General features: G+C 37.8%; 1 protein-coding gene across 1 annotated transcript in view; it reads right to left on the reverse strand.

Moving 5' to 3' along the window:
- Nucleotides 1-17,729, reverse strand: part of LOC114159943 (inactive phospholipase C-like protein 2) — a 67,664-nt gene extending 49,935 nt beyond the window's left edge. Inside the window, exon 1 of the mRNA XM_028042225.1 lies at nucleotides 16,926-17,729. Coding sequence (XP_027898026.1) covers nucleotides 16,926-17,222 — 297 coding nt within the window. The 5' untranslated portion in view covers nucleotides 17,223-17,729. The remainder of the gene's footprint in view (nucleotides 1-16,925) is intronic.
- Between the last annotated feature and the right edge of the window lie 283 nt (nucleotides 17,730-18,012).

The following is an 18,012-nucleotide window of genomic DNA, read 5'->3' on the forward strand; positions in this document are numbered from 1 at the left end:
AGGCACAACCACCACAACGTCTTACATTGTTTTTTTCTGAGAAACAAACATGCACAAGAAAAGTACAGTCAACTCACCACTTTTTTCAAGCTGATGTCTCAGCTTTCAGCTTCTGCTTTTTAAGGAGAAGACAAAAAGGTTCCCCAGCAAGACATCCTCTTTCACTTTCCGTCATGCTCCAAACCAAGACAAAGTTGTTAATTTGTAACAGGAAAAGGATGAAACAAAATCACACGGTCTGAATAATGATTCCACCCATATCAGCGTTATTTGTGGGATTAAGAAGGTTTTACCAATTCATCCCCTGTACTTTATTAAAGTGATTTTCAAAATGTTTATAAGCCTTGATTTTGTGGGTTTATGAAAAATTACAACTATTTTAGTCTGTAACTCTAGTTATGCATTATTAATATCATGCATTGCAGTGCTGTGAAAAGAATTAACTTACATTTCAGTGCACTATTCAATAATCAAATTCAATTCATTTCATTTTTTATCATGCCTAAATAATTCAGGTCATCAAAGGATCCTTTAGGTTTTTCTCACAGAAGCCCCAGACAATCACAGTGAGAAGAGTGAGGCCTGTATTACATTGTCTTTCTCCTGAGTCGTCGCTGAATTCTTAAATTTTGTTATTACTACTCGTAAAAATTGGCACTGTATATGTTTTCTTGTTGTATAGACAATGAATCTCAATGCGGGACTGGAGTCCTAAAACCTCAGAAATGGTTTTTAAATCCTTTCCGGACCCATTTCATCTTGAATTTTTTTAGATTAGGGCAGAATGTGTAAGTCACTAAGATCTTTTAGCCTACGATTTTGCAAGCCTGCAGATACCTTGGAGTTCGGATTAGTTTTTTTCCATTAATTCGTACAATTTTCATTTTAAAACCACAAATATAACTATGGTTTTGTCTGATATTTAGATTTGCTTAATGATTTAAAACATGTGAGAGTGACAAAAAAAAAAGAGTGGAAATGCGTTTTCACAGCAGTGTACATCGAGAGAGTTGTCTCTTCAAATGTAAGACTTTTATAGCTAAGTGTGAAAATGTAACATTGTTAATAAGGGAAAACAGATAAAAGTCTGATAGAGATGCTGGAAGAGATGCAAATTATTAGAATGGAATGCGTTTTGATGGATGACTGAAGTGGAAAATCACTAGTCATGAGCACTACCAGCTTCCCTTGAAGGAATAAATCTAATTTTGGATGGGAATTGATAAGACCCAAGGAGAACAATGGAGGCTTGGCTATAGACTTCGTGTCTCCTGCACCAACAATCTTTAAACTGTGGGATAAAATTGGATCAAATGCTGCTGACAAAATTGTGCCATTAAACCTTGAGGCATTAAAACACATTTTACAAATAAACAGAAGCTCTCATAAAAATGTTATTATTATATTATTGTTTACGTTCAATGCAGAAAATATTTTTCAGCCATTTTGGACCAACCAATAGATTTACAGTCATACTCAAAAAATAATTATTATTAACTCAGTTCACAAAGTATATAGATACAATATGTATATATTGACATTTCAATGCCTTTATTTATGCAAAATATGATTTTTTGCTTAGAGTTGATGAAAACTACATTTAAGATTAGTATGTTTCATCAGAACAATAAAAACATTTATACAGAAATGTGAGTTTAGTGACAGATTTAACACAGTTTAAAAGTTATTTTTAAAAGGTTTCCTTATTTTGCTTCAGAAACTAATATTGATTTATATGCATTATAACATGCATATAAATCCCTTGCTTCACTTTTACAAGTGATAAAACACTTAAACAATATTTTTTTCTGTACTTTGAAATCATTAGATTTTTTTCAACTACATAAGACTTCAAATAAACATCCATTTGTATCCTTTTTATTGATACTTTTTATGTTGTAAATGCCCTTTTATCAAGTGGATCCTATGATGATATCATTTGAGGATTGCAGTTTATTAAAAATAGGAGCTTATAACCGTGGTTGATGAGAAACTGATAACTCAACTACATTCACCTCACTCTTTTATATCATTTTCACAGACTACAAGAACCATAAACTGCTCTGTTGACCCTGGTGCTTCAAGCTCTACAAACTCTTTCCCCTTTGATTTGAAGGTAAAAGATTTGATTAATATGTATAAATGGGCAAAATATTTGACCACAGTTAATGAAAAATATTTGGTTATAATGATAGTCACTGGAACTAACTTGGTTTCTAGGTTAAGGAGTGTAGATATGTACACAAACCATTGTTTATGGACTTAAGGTAGACAGTATATTTAACATGATGGTCCCAAGTGGGTAAATAACACATTTCTACTGCGGATGCCTCAGATTCTATGTATTTTTAGTGAACAGCTCCATCAATAAAGGATGTAGCGATTGACTTGACACAAGCTTGCAAACAGCCAACAAACACAACAACTCCAACATATATCATTGTCACACAAGTGGCACTGGCACATCTAGGTGTCCAATCACAACTCCTGTCACTCTAAAATCAATAGCTGAAGTGCAGGGAGGGTCTGCAGAGATGCCCAGTCATTGCTATGAGTTACTGCTCACTACCAGGCTTCTATATCACCTATGCAGCATTGACTCCGGGAAATGCAATCCTCTTGCCTTTCCTCCTCAATCCGTCTCCAGTCTGTTGGAATAAGGGTGGGAGGGGCTGAGCAGCTGAAGCGGTACTCGCTCACATTCTCCTACAAGGACAAACTTCGATGCAGAAAGGAAGACATTTAGCAACATTAGCAAACCGTGCACGTTCTTGTGTGGCTGACGGCACGATTGTGCTTGCGGTCTGAAGTCCCAACAGGGATGTGCAGTTCACCTATGTTCCACCCCGGTGCCTCCTGCATCATTGTTGATAAACCAGGTTCAAATCAGATTGCTCTGTTGTAATCTGCTGATCTACTGGTACCTGGCCAGCCTTGAGATTTAGCAGATCATCATGTCAGCCATCCTATTCTAAGTTCTTCCTCTCCTTCTCCCCATTTGTCTTTCTTACCATCCAGTGAATTCTTCTGTCTTGTAAACGCCACATACTTGCTGCAAGCTTTTTAACTTGCTGCCTCTTGAGATAGTTTCCTCTGCATGAGCATCACTACAACCAGCATTTTTCACTACCTCTCTCTAAGCTGTTTTTTTTTTCATTTTTGAATTATCAATATGATCTTTTACACCACAATATAATAATCTAGAATAGGAGCTGAAACAATTGATTGTGATTAATTGATGATTGAAGTAATCGTCAACTAATTTAGCAATCAATTAATAGTAAATTGGAGGATACAGACTCAATCAATTAATAGTAAATTGGAGGATACAGACTCAATCAATTAATAGTAAATTGGAGGATACAGACTCAAAAAAGGCAATTTGCTGAGAGAACAGCATACTCAGAGCAGCAATTATGCCAAAACTGCATAAGAAACATACATTTTCCATTTAAAATAAAAAACATTCTTTGTCTGTAAATATTTTAGGCCAAGAACTCCTCAAGTGGCATAATCTTAGCTTCACCTGGTTTAAATTCTGTAAACGGTATCCTAATAAGTACCTTTTACTATCCAATCTAATAGGTGTCATTGTGAAGGTTCCTAGAAGTGTTTTGACAATGCCCCATGTTCACACACACAAACACACTTATTATGGGACTGTGGGATCCTGGACTGTGGTTTGTAAGTGGTAGGTATGCGTGAAGAAACATCACCATCTTTCACAGTGTTAATAACACACAAACATACACACTGTATTCTTGCCACACACAACCACAAGCAACATAAACAAAAAGACAGGCAGCAGGAGAATCGTACACCTGTTTGCAACGCTTTCACACTCGCACATATGGAGAGCTGAAGGGACTTTTATCAATCCCAGCATGAGCTGTTTGTGAATACAGTGTGAATACTAATTATCTGGAGTGATGGGGAAGACTGACATCCCCTGTCTGCTCTGTTTGTCTTGTCTGCAGCACTTTCCTTGAATATTTCTACACCTCTCAGAAGTGAAGACTGATTTGGTGATAGCAGCTAAAGAAGAAATAAAAAAAAAAAGATACACTGCGATAAACTTGAAGTGGGAGCTGAACTGAATCTTTTTTTTTTTTAAAGGTATGTAATTTAGCTTTCTTTGAAAATGTTCTCTGCTTTTGATGGCCGTGTAAATTGCTTGGATTCCTTCTCAGAGTGTTTCTAACATGAACAGTGCCATGAACCGGTCCCTCCTTCTACCACCGATGTAATACCTTTACATCTCACAATGTTAGAATCAATTGGCATCCTATTGTTTTCACAATATTTTTATGAATAAACGTGTTTTAAAAAGTAAACCAATATCAGTACAGAATAATTTAGTTCAGTTAGCCGAGGCAATAAATTACACTTTTTGTGTTTGCACAAATAGTACAAAGGTTTCTACTCAAATACTGTGGTCTAACAAAATTTGCTAAGTATAAGAATGTCCATTTCAAGATTTATGGATTTGAACTAAAGATGACAAAATCCAGCTGAAATCGCTTAAAAACCCATGCATGAAAAGGTTCACTCTGGTATTCTATCACCCAATGACAGCTTTAGATAGCCACCATGAGTCTGCATGGATTAGCTAGCGTATCATCTTAGCTAGATATCATATTGTCTTACAGTGGTTGCATTGTGAAGTAAAACAAAACACAGAAAAAACAACCAGGGTGCAAATCACAGATAATTTCTCTCTTTGAGCCGCCCCTGATAGTGTGTCACACTGGGCGACGAGCCCAACCACTCATTTAAAAAAATGAAAAACGCCGCTGTTTGGGATTGTCAATGTAGACTCTGAATTGACAGTAAAACAGAATATTTGCATGGTGTAGTATAGTAAGTAAAAAAGTTCAAAGAAGCTGGTTAAAAATGGATTTGAAGAGCTGCTCTATAGGATTTCTTATAAATGTCACTGAGCAGGTCTTAAAATGCTGAGTGGTAGAGCTTCTTACTTCAAATCGGGACATCTGACAGAAACAGCCGATTAAGGAGCCTCTTACTTCGATATGTCTTTTAGAAACCAGAATTCTGGCACTGCATGATCCATCAAAAAGCATTCAACGACTGAAGGCACATAAAGCAGCACGTTGAAAAAGGGGGGATCCTTCAGAGTGCAAGACATAGTTTGAAAAAAAAAAAAAACTACATTCAAAATGTGCTTATTTCCTATTTCATGTCAGTGATGTGTAAAAGGTGGAAAAGCAAAAACAGGTTGGAAAAAAACGCAATCAGATTACTGTCACACTTTTAGCACATTTAATTATTAATCTTCTCCTATGGCTAAATTTATCATCAAATATTGTCAGTCCTTATGTTGGGTTCACACACATTTTTGTGAAAAGGTATGTGTGGTAACTTTTTGTCTTTTTGGGTCTGGCAAGGCACACCCAAGTCTGAATACTTCTTGATCAACAGAGTTAATAAATCACTTATATAGAACTGGCTTAACATGAAGTTGGATCATGTCCCAATCTAAAAAAAACTCCTTATTAAATGACAATCAGGAATGTATGCACAGCAGAACCAGGAGGTCACAAAAAGATCCCAGAACAAAGTCTGCTGACTTCATTCCCCTTAACTGACCCCAGTGATCAAAATTTGATAGTCACACAATAAAAAATTGAGTGGGCAATAATTATATCCATGGCAGAGATCCCAGGTGAAAACCGCTACAGAGCAAAAAGAAGACTTTTGGGAAAATACTTTCTGGACATTTGAGGTTTAAAGATGGCGATGGTAATGACAGTGTGGGCCTGATTTGCTGCTTGAAGACATAAATGACTTACTGCAGCTAATGAAACCTTTATTTCTGCTATCTACCAGGAAATCCTCAAGGAGGATGTCCACCCGTCAATTTGTGAGTAAGCTTAAGGCTCAATCAGGACAATGGTCCAAACCACAAAAGCAAGTCCACTTATAGGACTAAACTAAAGGTTTTAGATTGTCTTAGTCGAATTTCACACTTAAATCTGACAAAAAAAACTGTTTTGAAACCTTAAACAAGCCACTCATACAATAAAACTCTATAATATGAGTGAATTAAAAGTATTCAGCAAAGAAAAGCACAAAAGCAAAACAAGAAATCCTTTTAAGAGGCAAATATTATTTTAACAGTACTGTTTTATCTTAAGCAAACCCCAATTCCCCTCATATTGAGAGAAAACATGAAAACAGTGACATCAAACACTGTCTGTTTTCACCGATGCATATATCTGTTTACAGTTCACATGTGTATCATTACGTAAGCAACAGGATGTTTTCATGCTTCCTGTCTTACTCATATCCACATCCTTTTCAACTGAGATTTCAGTCGAGACTGTTGCAGCTCCTTGACAAATTGGTAGCGCATACATACATCTTGAGGGGATATATACCCATCATTATCTGTATTGCTGTAGTGTCAGCTGGTCCTTTTTGTCTGTAGAGTATATCTATATATAAATGTATATATAACTTTTTTGAGGGTCAGAGCAAAGATATTAAATACTGCAACAGATCTGCTTGGATGGTAAGAAGCTGTCTTCTCTCCTGGTCATTAGTGAGTAAGTAAAATTGCTGCTTAAAAGCTAAAAGATGGTGTCTCAAACTCTGCCTACCCTCCATCACTCTTCCATGCTATACCCTCCATTAGTGTGCAGCATTTGATTTAACATTCAAATCGTTAGAGCTCAGAGAATTGAATCCTTGTCAGCTTTAATCACAAAAGGGGAAATCACATGAACTCAAACTTAGAGGCAGGTGTGACAAATTTCCAACTGTGATCAGATCAGAAAGAAACTCTAACAATGTCAAATTGTTGGCTTTACATCTTCATTCTGTGGCTCTCACTTTGCATCCCTTTGTCTCTTGACTGCAAGGAAAAAATTTCACTCCCTGTTGGTTGGGTTTAATACCAGCCTGAGGTGCTAATGGCATACTGCTGTAGAACACAAAAGTGCCCTTTCGATTCCTCTGTTTCACCTCCCTTCAACTCTTCTCTAAATTCAACTCTGCCTACCCTCCATCAGTCTTCCATGCTATACCCTCCATTAGTGTGCAGTATTTAACAGAGTAAGTTATTCCATTAATGCACACCCAACAAGGCATTTTGACTGTGAGGAAAATCAAAATAAATGCTAATTTGTAAAATGTAAGTCTAGGGGATAAGGCAACCGCCTCATAAAGTCTTTCTCAAAGAGTAGAGGCAACTCTCAGGTCAGTTTCCTTCTGTACAAGTTCTGGTCTGAACTTATCTCCGCATCCATGAATGCAAGTCAGATGGGCCACGACAAAATGAATGTGTCGCTTTCCATATTGTTTCTAGCTCAGCTAAAGCACAATGTTCCACTCAGAGCTTTAGTTTTTACTACCCTCTCACAGAAGGCAATGAAGCAAAGGTTTGTACACTTTCTACTCAGAAGAAAAGAGGAAGAAGAAAAGAACTGAAAGATAAATTATCCGTACTGGAGAAACAGCAGACCTCCTCACACTTCTTTTGCTCATTATTTGATCTGTCATGTTCTTTGTCTGGTGTGGTTTACCACTACCCTTTGAATGAGTATTAATGTCCCTCTTTCCTCCACACCATCACAAACATCTGGTATGCACATGAACATCTGAAAGCCTAAATGATGAAACTGAAGTCACACAGATTGCCTCAGCAACACCATTTTTTTTATTGCAAGAGACTCCAGAATATTAAAGTTGTAGTTTTTGCAGTTTCCTTCCTTGAGTTATCTTGTGGAAAAAAGATAATTGTTTTAAAGTTTTTCATTAACTGAGTTTTAGAGTGGAGGTTTGCTCATCAAAAATTATTGTTTCAGATTACAATATGACTGGCTCAGACCTTCGGCGCCCAATTTCAACATCTTCAGCTCACTATGTATGTAAATGTTAGGTATTGCAAAACTGAGTTAACAATCCCATTTTCTTTAGTTGACCTATTGGAATAGCAATAGATCTGAATATTTGTAATTTATCAATGACCTTGCTCACATAGAAACACTTGATCATCCAGACCCAAATAAAGCTACACACTGACCTTAATTCTCTTTGATTACCCAACCGACTTCCCTGTTGAATGTGTTGCTGACCTTTTAATACAATCAATCATAACTTCACAGTTACCTCCATTCATGTCTCCACATGCACTCATCTCAGGTCATCATAGCACAAACTAAGACACTGGAGAAAATAGATTGGGGTTGCAGACGGATTAAAAGTCATTTACCTTCCTCCTGAATCAAGGAGACTCATGAGGACATGTACCTTTCTTTTACTGTGCTGCAATGTGCTCTGACTTTGTAATTACTCTGAATGGCCTGCACTGGCTTGAGATCTGACATTATGCAACAGCATTAATAATATATGTAAAATAGAGATCTTCTTAACTAAACATTTGATCTATTAACTAAATAAATATATTTTTACACTGCAGTTTTGAGTCAAATCATTAGCTTTCAAATGGTTGAAAGGATCATTAATATTTACTATCTATTTGGTAACGCTTTTGCAGTTGCACAGAGTAATTGCTAAGAAGATTTTATTACTGTGAAAAGTTAGAATTGAAGGTAAAGTCAATAAATATTTTAAGAAATATTTTTAGATCACCCTTCCAGTTTGTGATCTAAACTTGTATGCCAAACTAAATCACTGCCTTGAATGGAGAAACCTGTCCTTGATTTTATCAGCAGCTAAAACTAAGGTAGTTGCTTTCTCATCTTTCATTATGGCACTCTTGGATTACAGTCTCACTACCAAATCACCGATGGACACAGGAAACTTATCTATTGATCTAATTGTGAGAATGCTTTTTGTAAATTCCTCTTCCATCTTCAATCTTATATACAGAAAACAATGATTGAAAAAGAGATTGTTTGATAGTGGCCACATATAGATCATCGGATAAAAGTAGGCTCTTTAGGATTCCCAAAAACATCAACTGGTTATTTTAGTGTTTTGCTGCTAACTATATCTTTGTCAGAATATATTTTAAGTTTTTTTGTCTTTTATACTTTCAAGATCTTGTTGTGGAGGTAACATAAGGTTACTAGATACTACAAATTGAATTAAATTAGTGTCTACTGTATTACTATTTTGAGCATTGGCCAGTGATTAAACTGCTCACATTGCCCCGGATTGGAAAAAACCATACCGCAGATACAATTTGATCGAAATATATTTTAAAATTCAATATTTCTTCATTCTCATCTTTCCTTTGAACTCTGCAGTATTACCTGATTCTACAAACTGATCCACTCTCAACATCTGAGCATTGTCAGATCAGAAGATCAGCATAGGCAGAAAACTTGGATTACAGCAAATGCCCGGTCCTCTTTTTCCTATCGTCAGTGAACACATGCAAAACAGAGATGCAAATACAGCGCGTGCAGACACATAAATGATAATCTAATTAAGCAAATAAGGTCAAATAAGGTGTATGCATAAGTAAATATGCAGAGTGAGACACAGTGGGTTACTGAGTATTTGCAGGCGTGTACATGTGTGAGTGTTTCATGGAGTGCTTGAATCACATGTCTGTCCTTGCACTGTAACCTGCAAATAGACACCCCGGGGCAGGACACACCAGCTCACAGCCAGCTTCAGAGAGGACACAGCGGCAGAAGACACAGGCTGCCCAACATCTTTAGAGCAAACCAGACTGAAGGCCACTGATCCAGCTGTAAAAGCTTTGGGGTGAGGTGTAATAAGTATTTGTACAGTAAAAATATGACTTAAATCTTGATGGAGAGAGAAAGGTTTCAGTTACAAATGTAAGATACATTTAGTAACATTTGGTGTTTCAATTCTATGAGTGTCTCAGTTTAGGAGTGACTTATTGATAAAGTCAGATGCTTGTATGTTTTAAATTGTTCTGCAGCCATGGCAACAACCAATAAATTATATGATATATTATATAACTGTCAAGATAGGAACCTGCTCCTAATAGCTTACCTGATTAAATTAAGGTTGAAAACAAGAAACAGTATGTTTACATCTAAAGAAATTTGAGAACGTCAATCAGTCTAAGAATCATTTTTAACACATTGGGGCAAAGCAAATCCAACAAAAACGATGCAAACAAAGTAGAACAAGAAGTTAATTTTAGAAAGAAATTTAGTCACGTACGAGAAAAGGCAAACTAGTGCTGCAACATTTTTCAGTAATGCATAATGCGGTATGATATTGTCTTATTCATTAAAAGAAATTGAATCATTATGTTTTCCATCAAACCATTCCTGTGGTTTAATAGAACGGTTGAAAACTAAAGGTTCACCATCTTTTACTCTGATAAAGTCATACAATGCAGTAAGACTGCATTGTAGAAATTACATGTGGCATGTCTGTAGCTGCCTCATATGCACAACGCTGGAGAAGCTAAGCTGACTAAATGAAAATACATTAGCTTGGTATGTACTCAATGTTATGCTACAAAGAGCAGAAAAGCAAAATGGTATGATGTTCTGTGAAATAAGCACCTGAAAACTCCTGCTCAACAAATAGCAGAGTTGCTGACTATATACCTTTGCTTGAAATGACCTCCAGTACCTGCTGTTCCTTTTGAAATTAGTCGGCAATGCAAGTGAAAAAAATTATAGTCCTACACAAAAGGAAAGGAACGAAAGAAAGTCATACTAATGAAAATTTTTCCTCAAATGCATCAGTTTATTTTCTCGACATCAGCCTGAAATTTTAAGAAGAACTCCATTGAAGGCCCTTAAACCTACATCGATGTCATTTCTATCTGCTGCCACATTTGTATAAGTATGCTAACTTGTCAAAAAACATACTTATTCTTCTCTATGATTGCTATATTTGGTGACGCACCAGGCTATCAACTCATTTATAAAAATCTAGATTTTTTAATTAAGAATTCGTGAAAGTTTGACTTGTTTGCACATGATATTACCATAGGAATATATAAACATAGGTTTACCATACAATCTGACTGATAAGACATCAATGAATCTACTTTGTCTCCATGCAAATGCTCTCACGGAGGTCCTTCCTCCTGCAAAACTCTGCTCGTATTTTCTGTCACAAGTTTGCTAGTTTCTTGCCTCAGCGCAAGGTTGCAAAGGCGAATAGTGTAATTTGTTTTTCCAATTTCCACCTGTTTAGGTGATAAAAGCTGATGTAGCACTTTGCAAGGAGCCCTGCAAAATTCCCCATTTTGTAAGTGCTGGTGCACACGTGCGCCCACCCTGTGGGGAATTAATCATTTTCTCCCCGTTCTGATCTCCGGCACAAAGATAAGTCCATCAGACAGCCCCAGGCAGCACGAGGAGGAACAGATGAATGAAACTGTGTGAACATGAAGACAGAACGGAGACTCCCTTTGGCAAACCGAGCACATTGACTGGCTGAGTAAATAAAGCAAGGCTGTTACAAATACTCGTGCGGGATTTACCTGCGACCATCATTGTCTTCCCTTTTTAATTACGACGTGTAATGAAAGAAACGTAGGGAAGCAGAGCTCCATCCCCTGACATCCAGTAAACACCAGAATTAACACGGCAACATAACAGAATGCCTGTTAATTGTCAGCTCATGAACAGCAAAATAACTCAATTTAAATCCTCACCCTGCGCGAAAGACACCAACTTTTATTACAAAACATAAAATTGTCAAAAGGATTATCAGCAAGTGAAACTTTTTTCATATATTTTATTTGACTATTGCACATGGTTTCATCACCATCTCCCGTATTTGTGTACTATTTCTTTCTTGTTCTGCCTCACTGAAGACTGACATGACAACAAATGTGATCAAGGAAAAAGTGCCATATTTAGGCAGTAAGGAACATGCAGGAGCAAAACCAGGTGGAGCAGATGTATTATCCCACCCTTCCAACAGTCTCCTGTTCCTGGGTGACATCAGCCTGACAAATACGAGCATTACTCATCCTCACACTAGCCGCCTTGAAGGGCTAGGACCATTCCACCAGACTCTAATGCATCTTCTGACCAGATCAATGTCCTGTTCACATGATTTCACCCAGAGTTATTCCTCTGACATACAGACAAATAACATAAACTCAGGCATTTTTCCTCTGCTGTTGCACGGGTTCCCTACGAATAACTGAAGCAAAAAAGGATCACCGCACGCAGGGGTAAATAATTCCTGTTTGAAAGACATTTGTTTGTCTGGAGGACACTTTCACATTGGAAGGTGACTTTTTTGTATCAAGCTATATTGTTTTTTTGTGTAATAAACCTCTCAATGTGGTCAATAAAACTGGAACAATCAAGCCTGGTGAATGCTTCACTTCTCTATCCTTTGGTCTAAACACCAGCAGATTGAATATCAAACATGTTCACCAATAGTATAACCAACCTGCACAAAAACTCACAGCAGAATCAAAATAATTCACGTTAAATCCCTCATTCTCACAGCTTAACTTCACAACACTGAGGCGTTAATTACTCCTGCTCGTCAAATACAATCAGGGCTTTGTGAGCTTTGTGTGTCTTGTGGATGAGTGACCTTTGCTGAAACAAAAATTGTTTGGTGCTAAGCTGTGAATTCGCATAAAGAGGTCTATTTCAGATGTTTGTCTTTTGCTGCTTTGTGGAAACCATCCAAGGCAGGGAGCGATGATTCAGCAGCCCTAGATGTCTGTAATCACCATTTCACATCTTCTGCTGTCTCTTATTCTGCGCAGTGCAGTTCTCTGTTTCTCCAAAAATATCCAAGCGTTGAGTGCAGCCTGCTGCTGCAGGAGATGTGGGAATTGCTTATGCCTTTTGAAATCCCATAGCAAAGACAGGCATTTCACCCAGAGTTTTGTTATATGTATCCTAATTATATCACTAATGTGGGGCTCTGAGCTGTAATGTCTGCAAAGCATCTCAGATGATACTCTGATACATTTAGTGAGTGATTGTTTACTTTCAGGTTTGTGAGGTATCCTCAGGGTGATCACTGAAATCACACATCAAGGAATCAATGGCTAGAAGCAAAATTAGTCAAAGCAAAGTGAGAGATTTCTACAATGCCACATTTGCACAGATTTCCTGCTGCAACATTCTTGTCCCCTCTTCAGAGAAGCTTTAAAGATTCACACTAACTAATGAAATATTCAACAGATGCCACAAGTGATGGCATCTGCATAAAACAAGTATTTCCCCCTTACACATTTATTTTCTGTTTTTGACAAACTTCAAGGGTTCCAATCAGCAAACTAATTTGAAAAGTGCCCACAAACACAAATACTGAATTAAAACTAAAACACTCCCATTATGAAATAACCTACTGTCATGAACCAATGGTGTTTTGTGTTTTACTTTTCATATGTGTTTGTTTTCCTTCTTTATTATTGTCATCCGGAGTTTTCTTTATCAGCTCATTCTTCTTAGGTCGTGTCTTATTTGTTGAGTTTAGCTTCTTACTTATTCTTGTGTTTTGATTGTGCCGTTTTGTTTATCTTTAGTGTCTTTTCTTGATTTCACTTGCTTCCTTCCTGTATTTTTTCCTCTCATAACTCTGCTGTGGTTATCATCTTCTTCCTGTAGCTTTTTCATTGTAAGTTCTTCTTGTTGTTTTATTACTAAACTACTTTGCTCTTTGCCACAATCAGTCCGTATGCTTGGGTCCTTATCAACCATAAAACATATCACCTACATATGTACATTTATTAAACAGTGCAAAGTAACTTTTAAAAAATCAACAATTGCATTCAGTTATATTTTTTCTATATTTATTGACACTCATGGAACCAAAAGTTCCAAAAGTTCCTTGAGTAAGACGGTAAGATAATTGCCCATCCCTGCTATCAGGTCAGAGTAAGAACACAATGAAGAATCCATCTGGCAAGGAAGAGTTTAGGGATTCCCAGTATGAGCTGGGTCTGCTATCCCCACAATCCCGTAATCTCATAAAAAGCACAAGAAGACAGATAGATGGATGTGCGAACTGATACACCCTGTTTGAGAAAAGAAGCTCCCCAAATCTACCTTCATAATAACAGCTTCCATTTACTTCACATGCTGACAACAATGTGATAGCACTTTGTGATGTTTTAATATTTGCTAAATCTTGTGAGATAGACCTTGTTACATACCTATCGCCCACCACTGGTTGGTGTATAAATTAAACAGATTCAGAATCAACCCGTTTTTTTTGTGTTTTTTTTTTAAACAGCACAACTTCATTTACATTTAACAATAACAGTGCTGTTACACATTTGTCTCTCCTCTCTGACTCATTTAAGTGAATTTTTTTTTTTTTACAGATTTATATGCTGACCTATTTCAGTTTCTAACTCTACAGCAACAACAAAGAAGACAGGAAAGATTATTGGTAAATTAACCATCAAGCTCCTCCTTCTCCTACTCGGCTGATACCTGAAACCATAAAGGAACCAAACTCACAGTTATCCTCAGTTCAGCGTTACATAACAAGTGTGCATCACAAATCCTCGCCTTTAGCCACTTAAAAGTCTCTCTGACATGACACCATCACCCTGATGAAGAAATTACAAGAAGACAAAGCTGGGTGCCCGCTAAAGAGACAGACAGGCAAACTCTTCTCTTCCAACATTTGCATGTCGAGGGCCAAATTAATGAGGTAATGCGCTACTATGACTGCTATTCCCATGGAACCGAAGCCCCTTCACCTTTTGAACTGCAACTCAAACACACACGCAATGTGTGACTGAAATGCGAGTAGGTGTGCTGAAACTATGCATGAAGCTTTTCCACTGAAAGATTGAGAGTCCGATGCTCAATCAGCAGGTTCCTGTTAAAGCTAATGTTTACCGCATTGTTCCAAGTGCCCAGACAGATCCAGGTCAACCTGATGACAATGATCAAAATTAAGCAGTCAAAAAAGCACCTTTTACAAACTCTATTTTTACCTAATCCAACAGTTGAATGTTGTAGCAATTAATGTGGTCTGTTAAGGCTACCTTTATATTATTATTTAAGCACTTAGCAATGTAATAAAAGCAGCATTAAATGATTAAAATGAGAAAATAGTGAACCCCAGTGAAAAGTACAGTGAACCCCAATTGTTAAAGTATTGATAGAATCCAGCAAAAGTAATTAATAATTGTGAATTAGAAGAACAAGGCTACCTTGAGAATTTTGAACAATAAAATGTTTAAACTCAGTACTATGTGTGTACTGAGTCAATTTTTGCCACAATTACAACAACAACTCTTAAAGTAATTGCTTTCTACATTTAAAGGTTTGGGTTTTTTTCCCTTCTTTTCTTTGCAAAATAGCAAAAGCTCCGTCACGTTGGACGAAGAGCTTTTGTGAACACCAGTTTTCACGTGGATTCTCAACAAAAGTTTGAACTGGACTTTGGCTGGGCATGGATATGTTTTATTCCAAACAAGTTCATTGTTGATCTAGATCTAGGGTTATCTCTCTATACCTACAGTATATAAGCATCCCCACAGCATCATAATGCCAACACCATGTATCATTTAGGGGGGGGGGGGGAGTGGGTTCAGGATGATGTGCAGTGGTATATTTTTCATAATATATTGCCTTTTCCATGTACTTTCTTTCATGTTTTTCTCTATGACCTTTATATGGCTTGTGGAAAACTTTAAACAGAACTTTTTTTCTGTAACTCTGGATTTGTGGAGTGCAGAACTAATGCCATGTATAGAAATATTCTCACTTCAGCTGAGGATTGCTGCAGCTCCACAGCACCAAATATTAGATTGACAACCTGGATTTTGCAGATGTGTCCTACTGAATATTGTTTTACGACTGATGTTTATGAATTTAGTGACTTTGAAAGGCAACATGTTGCACTGAATTTTATTAATAGGTATAAAAATAAGAGGAACTTAGAAACATAAGCACTCCACAGTTTTCATATTGTTTCCCTCCCCCCGAAAAAAAAATACATTAAAAGCATCTATCATTTTCTTTAGCCTTCACAATAATTCACTAATCTATGCTGGTCTATCACATAAAATCCCAACAATATGTGGCTGCAACATTACATAATATGAAAATGTCCTGCACCACATTAGGTTCATCTACGGCTGGTTTAATTATTCTAGCATGAACATATAATGGTTTATAAGGAGTGCAGATTCTGGTCACAGAAAAAAAAAGAAAACATGTTCTGTCAGTTGCCATGTAAACTACAGCTGATATGGCAAAATTCTGCACACAGTCAGGGCAGAGCATATAATATGAGCTTAAACTATATATATAAAAAAGATGGTGTCTTGCCAGTGGTTTGCGGGAGACCAGTTAATTAACCTCCAGTAATGAAAGCACTAATTAGGGCAGGGCTGCCATTAAAAATAATATAATCATCTATTACTGACAGGGATAAAAGGAGAAAGATCATCTGCTCCAGAGTTGGGAGTCGCTGCTCTATTCAGTAAAACGTTTGAAAAGACAGATTCCGATTCTGTAAATCGCAGCAGCTAAGAGTCAGATGTTTTGAAGCTCACTCAATTAAACACTTAGATTGCCCGTAGACTAAATCGCTCAACATATTTATTCTTTATTCTAGATCATTTATAGATGGGAAAAAAAAAACATTCCAACTTTATTTAAACTTCCTGTTTTGGTCTTGCTTCTGCAAAAAGAACATGAGTGACGAGATACTAAATGTACATGATTTTGACACTATGCAGCACAATTCAAAAATATTAAAAGAAAAGTTCAGTGGAAGTATTTACATGTAATTCGTTTGGGGCTCTGGGAATTATTCATGCATTCTCCTCTATGATAAACTTCTGGAGAAAGTTGCTGAACGTAAAGCACCGTAATTGACCATTTTTCTTGTTGCATCTAAACAAGCTCACCAAAACGCCGACAAACTAGGCACGAATATCTGGGAATGGTTACTGTTATGTCAGACTTGCTTTGCTGCTTTGGAACAGATTTCCTTCGTGTAACCTTGGAAATCTCTGACAGTGAAGAAGATGAGCTTTTATCACTAACCTTCATTATACCACAAGGTGTGTTTCCACCTCCCTGACTTCTCTCCGCGGAATTATCACGGCTGCCACTCCCGATCCGTGAGCCGCTGTGGTCCCTGTACCGTCCATTGGTGTACACTCCTTCGGCCCCATAGCCTTGGGCAGCGCTCGACACCTCCAAGTACGTCCGAGAAGCGGTCGGAGGCAGCGCGGCCCCGTCGCCACCGATCCCCGCTGCGTTGGTCGCGCCCTGAGCTGGCGGTGCGCTGATGGCAGGATCAAAAAAATGTCCTGTGTCTGAAGCGTGTACCCCTGACATGATCTGCCGGACTTAGAGCAGAGCCCCGTCCCCCTCAGTGTAAAAACAACCCATTCTCTTCGAGCGCGGTCGATTAGCTGTCGTCCGGGGCAGCGCGCAGCAGCGTCTGGAGCCGGGCTGCTCAGGATCAACTGTTCTGCTGGAATAATAACAGACAGGGAGCGAGAGAAAGAGGGGGGGAGAGAGAGAGACCTCCTCCGCTTCTGGATCCCAGGGGGACGTGCGCTCCAGAAAGAATAAAAAAACAGATCAAATCTTGACAGACTGTTTGTATGAAGATGCCGTTCTTTGGTTTGTCACCTTGCACTTTCGTCCTCCTTTCCTCAAAAACCGGTTTCCCTCACCCACGTCCTCTTGTGTCGGCTCGTGTGCCGTCTAGCGTTCTGAAACACTTTTGCAGCGCTTGCAAAAAAGAAAAAAAAAAAAAAAACAGGGGGAGAGCTTCCCCTCTCATATGCATCCACGGGACAAATTCAACACTGTTCAAAAAGCGCAATCGCAGTAGGCGCGCTGACTCGTGCCCATGCAGGCGCGTGCAAGAATGCCCACAATTAAATGCAAGCAGCAGGCGAGGCGCGCGCAATCACAGTTTGATACCGGCGCGCGCGCGTAATCTCTTCTGTATTTGCTATAAACGGGATTGTTTCGGGGAAATCAGAACAAACAATTGTCATTTTTTTCCTACAAACTTCAGTATTTTTGTTTTGTAAAGTTATATAATTTTCCCCAGTCAATCACAAAACTCAGATTTTTTGGAGTATTGTCTTTTGTCCACAAGAGGGAGTATAAC

Source organism: Xiphophorus couchianus, chromosome 16 (assembly GCF_001444195.1).
Source record: "Xiphophorus couchianus chromosome 16, X_couchianus-1.0, whole genome shotgun sequence".
NCBI classification, from domain to species: domain Eukaryota; kingdom Metazoa; phylum Chordata; class Actinopteri; order Cyprinodontiformes; family Poeciliidae; genus Xiphophorus; species Xiphophorus couchianus.